The sequence below is a fragment of the Lucilia sericata genome, unplaced genomic scaffold (genome assembly GCF_015586225.1).
Source record: "Lucilia sericata isolate MDLA Ls3-8-SP2 unplaced genomic scaffold, ASM1558622v1 Contig000202F_arrow, whole genome shotgun sequence".
In the NCBI taxonomy this organism is placed as follows: Eukaryota; Metazoa; Arthropoda; class Insecta; order Diptera; family Calliphoridae; genus Lucilia; species Lucilia sericata.
This window is the reverse complement of record NW_023994230.1, coordinates 180,001-195,595: the sequence shown is the minus strand read 5'-3', so window position 1 is coordinate 195,595 and position 15,595 is coordinate 180,001. Positions and strand designations below refer to the sequence as shown.

Genomic DNA, 15,595 nt, shown 5'->3' with positions numbered 1-15,595 from the left:
AATTTATTTAATTTAACTTTTTTGTATTTTTTTGTTCAACCTCAATTTCTTGGTTTTATTGTAGTTTTAAGAACTTATGTTGAAAAGCACCTCAACAGAATATTTAGACCTTAAAAATTCCAATAAAAGTCAAAGAAAGAAGTCATGGCCCCCAAAAACAAAATCAAACTTCTCTGTATTACACACCAAGTTTAAGCAAACATTCAGTTACAGCTTGTTGGAAACATAGGTAATTGCTTCATTCTTTTGGTGTGCTGCTGCTTTGGAGTTTGCAACAACAATTACAAGGCCTTTTTGGCCTAAACCTTTAATTTTTTTTCCTGCTAGTTTTTGTTACAAATGACTTAACTTGCAAGATGCCAAAGCAAATGTTGTACAAATGCAAACACACTTCGTCATACAAATGCTGGCTTAGTTTCTAGAATACATGTGGCTTTCAATTATACATTAGGGTGGTTAAATTGAGTTCTGAGTGTCTAAATATTCCCTCCCGGGATATGTTATCTTGATGATCTTGCCCATCTTGTTGTTATTACAATCTGGTTAAAGGACTTGCTACCAATACCCTTAGTTTGCAGGGACTATAAGCTAGTGTTGTCAAACCTTACATAGAGAGTCATAGATATAGTCCGAAATCACGGTCCTCGTCTTGTCCTCGTCATTGGAGAGGTGCCTTCGGGGTGCAAGTGGTGGTTGTGGTTTAAATCTAAACTCTCGGGAAAGACTAATACACCGTAATGTCTTTTATTCGGGATAAGTTCGGTGATGTTGCTGAGACAACAGATACCCCGCAGAAGAGTGACTATGAACTAAGCGTTGGAAATAAGTTGTTGACAAGTGTACATGATATGGTATGGATGTAGGGGCAAGCGGGCCTCATCCATCCGTATATCTAGAGTAAGTTTATCGAATGTTTTTCTCAAAGACTGTATCCGATGAATGAGATGTGTGCTGGGTTCAATGATGATGGATGCAAGGTATCTTATATAAGTGATACCATTGCATTTTCATTCCTTGTCCGTGCATGTTCTGTGAGTAAGAACAAGTCCTCGGCTTATTTAATGGATTCTTATCGCGGTCTACCGATTACGTCTCTAGGTGCTGTTGCTCAATCATCAGAGATCATCATCCCATCTGCATGGCTGTAAAGTAAAGTGATGTTTTATCCATCTCGGAAGTTAAATAAAGGAACAGCAATGACTAAAGTTTAGTTAGCTCGAGTACCTGAGCAAAGTGCTCATACATGGATCAACAGAATCATGTACAAAAAGGTGTGGTGGTGAGTCGTCTAATAAGCTCACCCTGTGGTCAAAGTAAAACCATGAATAAGGCCAACACAACAGGTTTTCACGTAAAGCTGTCGAAGGCCTTATGTGTCTAAATATCTCCCCTGTTGGTAGTGTCAGTCGCGGATTGGAATCCCACCTTCAATCCCCAGCATTCTGAAGCAAGATCTGAGCACTGCTTCTCCAATTATCTAAAACTAACCAAGGTCTAGGAAGCGTGGATTCAACATCTTAAGCAATTGAAGAAACTTGAGGTGACTACCAATTATAACAACACTAAAGATACCCAATACTTTAACTGAACTATATTGGAATTACCACAACTCAGAGTTTTCGAAAACTCCAAAACTCTAAAGCATCTTCGATGTTTGAAAGAAGAGAGGAACTAATCAAGATCAAAGAACCCTACATATATATATATATATATATATATATCCATCCCGTCTAATAGCTCACCCTGTGGTCAAAGTAAAACCATGAATAAGGCCAACACAACAGGTGTTCACATAAAACAGTCCAATGACTTATGTGTCTAAATATCTCCATTGTTGGTAGTGTCAGTCGTTGGTTGCAGTCTCTCCATCAATCTCCACCATCATGAAGTAACATCTGAGCACTGCTTCTCCAATTATCTAAAACTAACCAAGGTCTAGGAACCGTGGATTCCACACTTTAAAAAATTGTAGAAACTTGAGGTAACTATCAATTATAACAACACTAAAGATTCCCAATACTTTAACTAAACTAGGTTGGAATTACCACCACAACTCCGAGTTTTCGAAAACTCCAAAACTCTAAAGCATCTTCGATGTCTGAAAGAAGAGAGGAGCTAATCAAGATCAAAGAACCCTACATCTATCAGTTTACGGTGTGTGAGCTTCAACAGCCAAATTTAGAGGTGGGTACATATTTAAATAAGGGAGTTCTAGTCCATCAAACGTTATGGCTTTTATTGGAGATTTCGTTAAAGCGATAAACGAGAATGACTCCTAATATGAGCTCCTACCGAGAGGCTCAATTCTCAATTGTCAATATAGAGCATGAAATGATATACACAAATGAATCCCTCTCACTCCAAAGCTGCCTCCAATGTACTGCTTCTCTGACTGTCCAAAAGTAAAAAGGAGCTTAACAAGATATAAAATCCATCAGAATTACTCCTAGAGGTGGCAATGAATTGCGATTTTAGAGTGCGTGAAGGATGTGTTATTTCAACAATGATAAATGGATACTGAATATATTGAATACTTCAAAGATTTGACTCCTGTAAATCACAGGATCTTCTTGTAGTTTGAGCACTATGGAGTCTCTGTGAGCTTAATTTCTCAGAGGAAGAATAACATTTTCATTATGAGAACAATTTTGTGATCATTTGTATTACTACACTCATTTTAGGAAATGTTTCTCAGACTCTAACTGATTCTGTTCCACATTTATTTTAAGTCAAATCAATACTCTCCTAATATTATTTCCCCAAAAACCCAAAGTTACATGTGTGAACATTTTGTCGTTACCATTACAGACGAAACTACTATTGAGACCAATTCTCTTCGAGAACTAAAAAAGAGAGCACGTAAAGTTATTTCTTTCACCTTTATTGCACTTGTTATTTGTGTTTCAATTGGCCTTGTGCCAATGAAGTTACGGTTTCATTTTTTTTTTTCATTTTGTTCATCCTTTTTTTTCCTCTTTATTTCTCTATTTGAACGTATCAGCATGAAAAACTAAACAAAATGAACTATGTGCGAGTGTGTGTAAGTAATTCATGGGAATTTGTTAAAAATGATGTTTGTAGGATGGGAAATATACACACAGAAATGGATTTAATATACACATACCTATAAATGTGTGAGTGTGTTATACAGGGTAATTGTTACAAAACATTTTATATAACACTTTCTTGTATACGAAATTGTTTAAAAAGCGTAAAAATTCTTACGAAATTATCTCAAACTGTATAGAAGACTAGTGTGTAAAATTTAAATGTGTGTGTGTATGTATTTTTCGATCCTTATTTGGGGAATTAGAAAAGACCAAAAACTTTGGTTATCGATTAATTAAGAAACAAACTTATGCAATTTTCTTGTTGTATTGGGAATAAATAATTGAAGTGTATTGTGCAGTTTGCAACTGTTTTGAATGTAGTTTGGTTAAGCAAATTTGGCACCAAAGAATATATGCTTGTTAATTCGAACAAGTATCGTAAGAATTTTGATAAAACTTTAGGGAAACCCTCTTTAAAGTCTTAATCAAATTTCACATTTTTATATTCCAAATCATTTTGAAGTTATCGAAGTTTTGAGGTTTCTTTGTCATGTTGACTCCTATATCTCTAAACCGAGTTCTCTAGCACTTAGAGCTTTATATTTCAGGCCAGTTCAAGGTCACCCTAAATTAAGTAATAATGTAAACTGCTTTTCATTAAGAGCGGAGTTTTTTTCAAATAGTAGCGAAGTTGGATTCGCAATTCTATCACAGTTTGAAACATTCTATAAATTCATAGTAAAATTCCTCATTTCTTCATTTGTGTAAACGATCGAGTTCGAGTTCCCACCCAAGTAACCTACTCGTTCGTACGATTTAAACCATTTAGATTATTTCTTTAGGGGTATATTACATGACTTTACCGACAGGTGCCCCCAGGGGCACGTTACCGTGATGAAATCCCCCAACTTGGTGTGATGGGACTTTAAACTGGTGGTGTCATATGTACCCTCGACCGTTCTTTGGAATGATTTGATTTGAGGTCTAACCAAAGAGCCATATAATATACTACCACGGAAACCGGTAGTCCACAGGGCAGAGTTTGAGACTTTGTCTTGTCCCGGTTATGGAGAGGTCTCTTTGCACAATGAGGCTATGGTTTAAACCCAAAGTCGAGGGAAGATAATGTTAGTTGAAATACTGATGAAATCTCAATTTCCGGTTAAGTTCGGGGCAGGATGTAAGGTATCTTATACAAGTGACACCATTGTATTATCCTTCCTTGTCCTGGTATGTTCATACCAGACTTACCACAATGTGTAAGAACTTTTGCTCATTTGATGGATTCGTATTATGGTCTACCGATTACATCTCTAGGTGCTATTGCCGATTCAACAGAGGCCATCGCATCTGCGTGCTTGTAAACGGAAGTGATGTTTTTGCATCTCGCTCAAGTTACACAACGGGGCAGCAAAGGTAGGAGATTAGATAGCTCAATTATTTGAACAAATTGCTTATACATAGACCGTCAGAGCCATATACGAAAATTGCAACCTACATGATCTTTACAAAGCACAAAGGGGTGATGGTGTGTCGTCTAAAAGCTCATTCTGTGATTGTAGAAGTACAACCGTGAAATAAAGCCGTCATGACAGATGTTCAATAGCAGAATTCCTGCTATTACTGCCGAAAAATTGGTTCTTCTGTATACACTCTTACCAACGCATTTGTTAAAAATAGTTAATCGTCATCGACACAAAAAGCGTTTATACTTAAATAAGAATCAAACACTCTCTCAGCCTTAAAGCAGCTCTAATCCGTCTTCTTTCTTTCTTCTGAACGCTTCAAAAGTTTGTTGAAAGTACGACGTTCTTCTCAATCAGCTTAAGAAAATTTTACGCAAAATTTTACTTAATTATTGAAGGATACCACAATCAGCTAGTTAATCACTTAATTCCAAGAGACCCCCAAGGATTACGCAATTTCCACCGGCTCATCGTTATCGTTGTAAAAACTTTTTCTTTAAATAAGAGTACAACTTTATCAGCTTATGTAACTCATGCACGAATCTATTCAAATGTATACCAATTGGCTTCCAAGACTATCAAAGGATTCAGAAAATTGTGCCATAAGAAAACGAATATTTAAGGCGCCTAATAAACCTCGACCTATGTAATCAAACCTATCGTGGGTGACATTTTAATTGACCCACCAGTTTACTTACCGTTAAAGCTCAACATCATCAGCATTTGCGAATATAATGCTCCAGGTCTCTGAACCTGTTTAGCTATTTTGTTCTGATCATATTCTACAACGCTTAAGTATCCAAGCCTAAGCTTTGTTGTTGTTCAATGCCGCTACTACTGCTTTAAAGTTATTATCCGGTTCCATATATCTTATCTCTTGTCATAGTAGCCCCGTTGCGGAATGACAGGCACCATGGGATTAATCTCAATGTAAAGCACGAAAAGGTAAAAGCAATCACTGGTCCAAAGTCAATAGAAGGGGAGACTACCCCAATATCAGGTGAAATCAATCATTCGCTATACAGGAAGGTGACCACCCTTTTGGTGTCATGAAAGATTTAAAAAGCAACCCCATTAACTAATGACCTAATCCAGTACATTCCTGAGATGACCCTGTTGATTCGGCAACAGCACCTAGAGACGTATTTGGTAGTCCGAATTACCCAGCTAATAAATCGGGATCCCTCTGCATATCAGATAGTGTGACAAAGGATGTAGGAATTTACAAACTCAATTCGAACCCAATAATTGCCCAGTTTAGTGGTGGACCTTAACCATAAGTCGTGTAGCTTGAAACAATATGAATACTGTTGAGATGGCAACAACACCGAGAACTTCTCTTAAGTAAAAGGTCTACTAAATCAGTACTTGTCTACTGTCGGGCAGTGAAGTCTTTCCCGTTCCATTCTCAGACCATAAAAAACGATCTACGGAATGACTGGCAACCTATGCTGGCGCCCTACTACGCGTAGAATAAGAGATACTCAACGGGTTCAGGAATCCAGCATAAGTTGCTCTGTTACATCACCCAGTGACATCTGTTGAGATGGCAACAACATCGGTGAGAGAATCCAGACATATATGCCATTTAGATACATCAGTCCTTAAACAAACATTCTCTCCCCGCAAATTTGGGTTTAAACCACAGTCACTACGTAGATCCCGAAGGAATCTCAACCAACTGACCAGCCAGAACAAGTTCTGCAGGCAACTGGCCACCCGTAGTGCCAGATTATATGGTGCTTTGGTTAGACCACATATCCAATCAATCCAAAGAAAGGTCGAGGATACATTTGATCATAACCAGTTTAGAGTCCCGGCAGACTAGAGGTATTGGTAGCACCCCCGGGATATATCAATAACACCAAGATGGAGATTTCATAAAGATAACATGTGCCCGGAGGGATTAAGTTTCTACAGGCGGTTTTCCTTAAACTTCTTCTACAGATAAGAAAGCAAATTGTTATTTTAATGTTTAATCAGTTTATCTAGAGTATCAATAGCGCCACTATTTCTGCGAAATTATTATCTAACTTCAATATGATAGATCCAGAACTTTACATGGGAGTAATGCCTTAGTTGTCCTTTAGAGTTGGTGTTTGAGAGCTTACTGAGTCGTTCAAATCTGCGGAAGATAACCGTCTCAATGCTGTCCAGTAAGTTTTCCTTAAACTTCTTTTGCCAAGTGCAAATTGTACCCTAACCCATTCGACAAACAAACCAATTTGCACCAATTTTCCACTTTAATAACCAATGTTCAGTTCCCTAAAGCCTTAATTATATTCAAACTTCAAAATTGTTTTTCCAAAATCTCCTACAAAGAAAATCTATTTAAACAAAACGAATTCTTGTTATTAACACTTCATAAATGCTGAACAATTCTTCTATAAAGAACTTTTTGAAGAACAAAACAAACTACAAAACTTTCCAAAGGCCTCTCAAGTTATATAAATCCTTGACTGAGGAAAAACTAAAAAAAAAATTCTGTTTTACCCTTCTTAGTCTTAATATTTGTGAAAAAACAATCAAATAAATTACATTTCTTTACAAGTATTTTGGACTCGTAAAGCAACAGAAAGCTTTGAAAATGACATTTAGTTTTTTCGCTTATTATTTACTTTTTTTTTAGGAAAGTTTTATTCCTTAAAGGTGTCATGTTCAAATATGCCACTTTCAGTTGAATTCTTTAGTGTGACTTTTTTCCATTTTTTATTTCATATTCATTTTAATATTGTTTTGAATTATTTAAAATAAAATTTTTATCTGTTGCACTATTACTGCTACTGTTGTGCCGCCACAGCATCATACAGCTGTTGCAAAGTTAAGTGATGCTGCAACAGCAAGAATATTTTATTTAAATTTAAATAAAAAATGTAAGAAAAATGTTTTGCACAACAAATGCAAAGAAAGAAAGAAAATATTTGAAATATTTTATTTGAACTCTCGCAGTAGTAGTAGTAGATAATGTTTGAAATGAACTTTATGGAAAGGACATTAAGTTTGTCCTTAGATTGGTAACAGAAGCAAAAAAATTAAATTGGAAAATTAAGCTTAATTGAGACTTAGTCATACTTTAGATTAAATTAATTCAATATAGTATGTATACCAACCTTGTCTCCTCTTGACTTGTAGAGCTTTTAAGCTCATTTAACCAGTTTCAAGTTTCTCTTACTTATAAACTCTTGCTTATGTGTATTTAAATCTTGTCCCTATGTTGTCGACAACAACAGCCATTTTTTTCCTATAATTACCTAATTAAAAGCTTAATTTCCTTATTAAATTCTTAAAAATTTATGGTGAAGGGCTCTCGATAATCATGTCAACCAACTCTATACTACTAGATATAAATACTTTTTTTTTCCAACGTTGTTGCTACTTATGCTGTGACATTTGTTCACAGTTGAAATTCCTTCCTGTCAACGTCTGTTTAACTTCCGTTTTATTTTATTTTATTTTATTTTATTTTTTCACTTTTTTTGCATAAATTTAATATACAAACCAGTAAAGCTTTTACTTAAACACAAACATACAAACTTTTAGAAATATGTGTACAATTCTTGAGTATCTTACAATATTGTAGCAACAAATTATATTTAATCATAAATCAAAATAAAAAAAATTAAGAAAATTAAAAAAAAATTTGCTGAAAAAGCTTTGCCTACAATAAAGCTTTTTATAATAAACTTTTTTGACTAAAAATAACGTTCAATATTTAAAATTTATTCAAGTAAAAAGCTTAATTTTGGTAAAATCTTGTAAAGAGCTTTATGTTTATAAAGGCTTTAAAAAGCTTTTGCTACTACAAAAGTTTCAGTAAAGCTTTTAATTAGCATTTATTAAACATAAATAATAAATGCTATAAGAACTCATTTCTTTTCCAAGCGAGCTTTATTGAAATGTGAACTTTCTTTTAAATATTCATCAGTAATAGGTATTTAAAAGCTTTTTATAGAAATAAGAAATTTAAGAAAAATTTCTGCTAATATGCTTTGTCAAGGGAGCTTTATTGTAATAAAAACTTTCCTACAAAAATTGATCAGCAAAACTTATTTAAAAGTTATTTAAATTCAAGCACATAAATGTTATTTAAAAGCTTTTTATAGTCATATAAAAGCTATTACATTAAGTTGCTGATGGTAACTTTGTGAATTATGTTTTTAATTAAAGTTCCTATTAAATATTTTTTTTCCTAAAATCTCGTTGAAACTCTTAACATTAATCTTTATATAAACAAAAGTTTATATAATTTAAAAGCTTTTTATAGAAATAAGAAATAAAAGAACGATTTTTGCAATTAAGTTTTATTTATCAAGAGAACTTTATCGTAATAGTAACTTTCCTCTAAAAATTTATCAGTAAAACTTATTTGAAAGCGTTTCATAGACACAAAAAGTCATTTAAAAGCTTCTTTATAGACATATAAAAGCTATTCCCTTAAATTGCTGATGGTAGCTTTGTTAATAATGTATTTTATAAGAGCTTTTAAAAGGAGTTTTCGTAAAATTTTGCAAAATTCTCTATTTAAAGAAAAGTTCTTGTAAAGCTTTAAAGCTTTAACTTTATTACATTTTTCAAAATTGCTATGATGTCCGTAAAAGCTTTTTTCTATTAAAAGCTTTATTTTAATTTGATTGTCTTACATCTATACGAAACATTGCACCGTCCTCATGTAGTTAAATATGGCTAAAGCTGATCCTAAAATAAATCCTACATCATGGCGCCTTTTTCATCTAAAACTAACTACGGTTCGATTTTTATGGATAAACTTATGCCACGTGCGTCATTTGCCCCGATGTGATAATTTTGTTTGTTGTTAAAACCATGAAGATTCTTACGGTTTTCGAGAATTATCATATTCAATTATGATATGTATTTTATTGGTACCTTTAAAGAACCAGTTTAGACATATTTCCTTAAATGGACTTACTCTATTTTCGTTTTCTACAAATATCTTGACCACATTTAAGTACGAAATGTTAGAAATTGCAGCAAACAATTTTATTTATATTACTTCAAGACAAGTATTCTATAATAAAGAATCAGTCAGCCCTTTGGTCCACCTACCGCATTGTACCCAAACCATAAATATCTTACTGTCCTTTCACAAGATTATTGCAATTGACCTCAATCAAGCAACATAAAATCGTAATACTACCACTGCAGTGATTATCGTTTGTAAAAGGGGTTTAAGTATGTGCATAAGAATATCTGATATACACACATACATATATTTATAAATATCTATATATGTATGTATATTCACATATACAAACAACATTAAATATTTCCTTTTAATACTTTTGCCAAGTCATCATTAAAATAAACATGAAACTTATTCTTAGTGTGGTTTAAGTAGGACAATAAGAATGATATAAAAAAAAAAACAACAATCAACTCTTTTTTCTTTTTAACTTGATTTTTTTTGTTCCGACATTCTTTTTGACAACAAGCATTGTTACCATAAGCAATATTTACAAACAAATTTTTTGATGATGTTCATGGAAGAAACAGTGGGACAGAAAACAGGTAACACTAGGCAAAACAGTAAAGTTTACATATAAAACAACCTGCAAACTGGACTATAGTTAGAACTATAGTGCTGATTATAAAATAGACTACACAGAGGGAAAATGAAATATACACTCCTGGTACCAAATTGACACCAACCTGTTTATAATTTTTCAATACCATCCGTTGTCAAAGTATATACATAAGTACGTACGACAACACTATGTAATGTTGACAACATTGCAACAGTTCGTTGTCGAAATCTAAATTTTACACACATCCGTTTTCTTAATGTTAACAAACGTGGTAAGCTCACTATTGACAAACAATCCGTTGCCAATAGTGAGCTTACCACGTTTGTTAATATTTAGACAACGGATGTGTAAAAAATTTAGATTTAGACAAGGAAGTGTTGCAATGTTGACAACGTTGCGTTGTCAACATTACATAGTGTTGTCATACGTATGTATATACTTTGACAAAGGAAGTATTGAAAAATTATAAACTCTTTGGTGTCAATTTGATACCAGGCGTGTATATTCCTTTTCTCTCTGTGTTATAGACTTAAATATAGACTAGACAATACTCATGACCCAGACTACTATACTAGACTATAGACCAACTATAGACTACGTAGACCCCTATTAGAGCAAACTATAGACCAAACTATAGACTAGACACCAAACCTAGACTAGACTAGACATAGACTAGACTTATAGACTAGATATAACTAGACTATAGACTTAGACTATAGACGACTATAGATTAGACTAAGACTAGACATAGGACTATCGACTAGACTATAGACTAGACTATCGACTAGACTATGAACTAGGACTATAGACTAGACTATAGACTAGACTATTAGACTAGACTATAGACTAGACTATAGAATCGGACTATAGACTAGACTATAGACTAGGACTATAGCCTAGACTATAGACTAGACTATAGACTAGACTATAGACTAGACTATAGGACTAGACTATAGACTAGACTATCGACTAGACTATGACTAGACTATAGACTAGACTATAGACAATAGACTATAGACTAGACCTATAGACTAGACTATAGACTAGACTATAGACTAAGACTATAGACTAGACTATAGACTAGACTATAGACTAGACTATAGACTAGACTATAGACTAGACTATAGACTAGACTATAGACTAGACTATAGACTAGACTATAGACTAGACTATAGACTAGACTATAGACTAGACTATAGACTAGACTATAGACTAGACTATAGACTAGACTATAGACTAGACTATAGACTAGACTATAGACTAGACTATAGACTAGACTATAGACTAGACTATAGACTAGACTATAGACTAGACTATAGACTAGACTATAGACTAGACATAGACTAGACTATAGACTAGACTATAGACTAGACTATAGACTAGACTATAGACTAGACTATAGACTAGACTATAGACTAGACTATAGACTAGACTATAGACTAGACTATAGACTAGACTATAGACTAGACTATAGACTAGACTATAGACTAGACTATAGACTAGACTATAGACTAGACTATAGACTAGACTATAGACTAGACTATAGACTAGACTATAGACTAGACTATAGACTAGACTATAGACTAGACTATAGACTAGACTATAGACTAGACTATAGACTAGACTATAGACTAGACTATAGACTAGACTATAGACTAGACTATAGACTAGACTATAGACTAGACTATAGACTAGACTATAGACTAGACTATAGACTAGACTATAGACTAGACTATAGACTAGACTATAGACTAGACTATAGACTAGACTATAGACTAGACTATAGACTAGACTATAGACTAGACTATAGACTAGACTATAGACTAGACTATAGACTAGACTATAGACTAGACTATAGACTAGACTATAGACTAGACTATAGACTAGACTATAGACTAGACTATAGACTAGACTATAGACTAGACTATAGACTAGACTAAAGTCTAGTCTAAAGTCTAGTATATACTTTAGACTAGACTTTAGACCAGACCATAGACTAAGCTTACAACTCCCTAATCGATTCTAATAAAATATAACAAATATTTTACAATATACTCAATCAAAGCTACTGTCATTTTTACTCTGTGTACAAAATGTTCATGTATGTAAAATAAATGTGTTTGTTATCATGTGTATCTATGTAGAAATGTATCTTTTAGTATGTTACAATATTTGTATACTAACAACAACTACAACTAAAACAACAATAATAGTAATAATAATAATAATAAAATCTCTGCTAATGCATTATGCTGATGCATACTTGATGTTCGTTGGTCGGATGGTTGGTTTGGTTGGTTTGGATGGCTGATTGTTTGGTTTATTTTGCAATTGTAGAAGTGTACATAGATAGATACATATGGAAGTAAGTATATGTATGCATGTATCCATACGTATGTAGTTCTCATATATGGTTTGCATGAAGCAAATAAAATCTTTTTAAGTATATAATGAGGATGTTAACAGCCATACATACTTTACATACTTACACAGGAAAAAAAAGCACACATTTGTATGTACTCATGCCACGTAACTACTAAAAACATACATACATTGTACACATCTACAACATGTGTATGGTGATGTTGCATTAAAAAGGATGTTTTATTATTATAATAATGTTTGCATGTAAATATTGTACGTATTTATACACTCAAAAGAATTAAAGAGTTCATGATTAAGCACGATTATTTTAATTGATTGCACTTTATTATTCAATTATATTTTTCACATTAGACGAATTATGTACTTGAGATATTAATGTAGTATCCTAAAGAAGTCTCATTTCATATTTCATCGATATGAAGATATTTAATATAAAAGGAAAAAGTGCAGACTATAGACTTGACTATAGCACAGACTATGAACTTGCTATAGACCAGACTAAGGACTTGACTATAGTCGAGACTATGGACTTGACTATAGTCCAGACTACGGACTTGACTATAGTCCAGACTATTGATTAGACAATAGTTCATACTATAGACTAGACAAAAATCCAGACTATAGACTAGACAAAAGTCCAGACTATAGACTAGACTAGACTATATACCAGACTATAGACTTGACCACAGCCCAGACTACAGATCAGACCATAGTCCAGACTATAGTCCAGACTATAGTCTAGATTATAGACTAGACTATAGTCTAGATTATAGACTAGACTATAGTCTAGATTATAGACTAGACTATAGTCTAGATTATAGACTAGACTATAGTCTAGACTATAGACTAGACTATAGTCTAGACTATAGACTAGACTATAGTCTAGACTATAGACTAGACTATAGTCTAGACTATAAACTAGACTATAGTCTAGACTATAGACTAGACTATAGTCTAGACTATAGACTAGCCTATAGACTACACTATAGTCTAGATTATAGACTAGCCTTTAGTCCAGACTATAGACTAGGCTATAGTCCAGACTATAGTCCAGACTATAGGCTAGACTATAGTCCAGAATAAGCAATAGTTCAGACTATAGACTAGATTATAGTACAGACTATAGAGTTGACTATAATCCAGACTATAGACCAGACTATAGTCCAGACTATAGATTATACTATAATCCAGACTATAGGCTAGACTATAGTCCAGACTATAGACTAGACAATAGCCAAGACAATAGACTAAACTATAGACTAAACTATGGTCCAGACTATAGACTGTAGAACAAACTTTAGACTAGACCATAGAGCAGACTTTAGTCTGAACTATAGTCCAGACAATAGACTAGATTATAGTCCAGACTATAGACTAGACTATTGTCCAGACTGTAGAGTACATTATAGTCCAGGCTATAGACTAGACTATAGTCCACACTATAGAGTAGATTATAGTCAAGACTATAGACTAAAACTATGGTCAATTCAATAGACTAAACTATGGTCCAGACTATAGACTAAACTATAGTCTAGACTATAGACTAGACTATAGTCTAGATTATAGACAAGCCTTTAGTCCAGACTATAGGCTAGACTATAGTATAAACTATACTCCAGACTAAAGTCTAAACTATTGTCCAGAATATAGTCTAAACTATAGTCCAGACTATAGACTGGTTTTGCATAAATTATAGTCCAGACTATAGAGTAGACTATATTACAGACTATAGACTAGATTTTAGTCCGGGCCTAGACTATAGTCTATCCTATAGACTACACTATCGTCCTTTCAATAGACTAGACTATAGACCCGACTATAGACTAGACTATTGTCCAGACCATAGACTAGACTATAGTCCAGACTATAGACTAGACTATAGTCAAGACTATAGACTAAACTATAAACTTTAGACTAGACTATAGATCAAACTGTAGACTAGTCTATACACTAAACTATATACTAGATTACAGTCCAGACTATACTCTAAACTATAGACTAGACTATAGTCAAGACCAGATTATAGGCTATACTATAGTCCAGACTAAAGACTAGACTACAGTCCAGACTATGGAATATGCTATATATTCAGCAAAAGTTTAAACTATTGTTCTTTTGTGTGCAAGTCTAAAGTCGGAATATTTTGTCCATAAACCACAATTCATCTTAAATCTAACCACAATTCTCCAAGTGTAACAACCATTGTCCTGCGATTTCCTTTAAACAGTAACAACGACTATGAATATGCAAAATATGACAAAGAAATTGAGAAAAAAAAAAACACAAAAAGTCTGAGATTACAGATTAGATAACAATGAATATGTATATTCTATCTAACAACATGTTAGTTGCTCCCATTGTGCTTGCAACAATACAAGCATGAAGGTAAAGAAATTCTAGGTAAATGAATATCAAACGAAAAGTAAATATGTTAAAGTTGCAATAGCATAGAAAAAATTCCTTTTTTTTTTTGTACGGAGAGACAGATTTATATAGAGATAAACTTTAAAAGAAAATAGAAAAAAATATATATCTTTTCCACTTACCTTATTGGAGTTTCCATTGAATTTCAATAATTTCTTGCAAGATTTACCACGACTCTCGAAATAAATCTCTTGGGGTGTGCGACGATGTGTATGATTCTTTTTCAACAGATTCATATAGGAAGAGTTATGATGGGGCGTTGCAGTGACTGCATTAGCTGCTGCCGTTGCATAACCACTGTTGCCATTCGCATGTGTTGCAGGCGACATTGTGCCACAATTGTTGTAAGTATTATAATCACCACTAGAAGTGCCGGTCTTAGCACGTGTATGACTGCTGCATAAGAGACGACTTAATATGCCGCAACAACCAAATGGTGGACTGGACAATGGTTCTGATGATGTGGTTATATTGTTGCTGCTGCTACTGCTGCGCCGTTGTTGCTGTTGTTGTTGATGATTATTAATGCTATTGTTATTGTTGTGTAGATGGCTGTGTAGATTGCTGTGACCATTGTTATCACTATAACTTCCAGCTGAGATGGTCTTGAGCTCTAAACCATTTGCCGTTGTTGGCTTACGTAGATTAACATCGATTTCCATTGTTACGAATTGCACTTTATATGCATTTCCGTTTTAAAACACAGTAGTTGTTGTGTGTGTGTGTT

The 15,595-nt window shown here is 33.7% G+C and overlaps 1 protein-coding gene across 1 annotated transcript in view; it reads right to left on the bottom strand.

The window, feature by feature from the left end:
* Positions 1-15,595, bottom strand: part of LOC119601959 (probable serine/threonine-protein kinase DDB_G0277165) — a 119,197-nt gene that overhangs the window by 102,823 nt on the left and 779 nt on the right. The window contains exon 1 of the mRNA XM_037953266.1: positions 14,991-15,595. This exon is cut by the window's right edge and continues 779 nt beyond it. Within this exon, the coding sequence (XP_037809194.1) occupies positions 14,991-15,530 (540 nt within the window). The 5' untranslated portion in view covers positions 15,531-15,595. The remainder of the gene's footprint in view (positions 1-14,990) is intronic.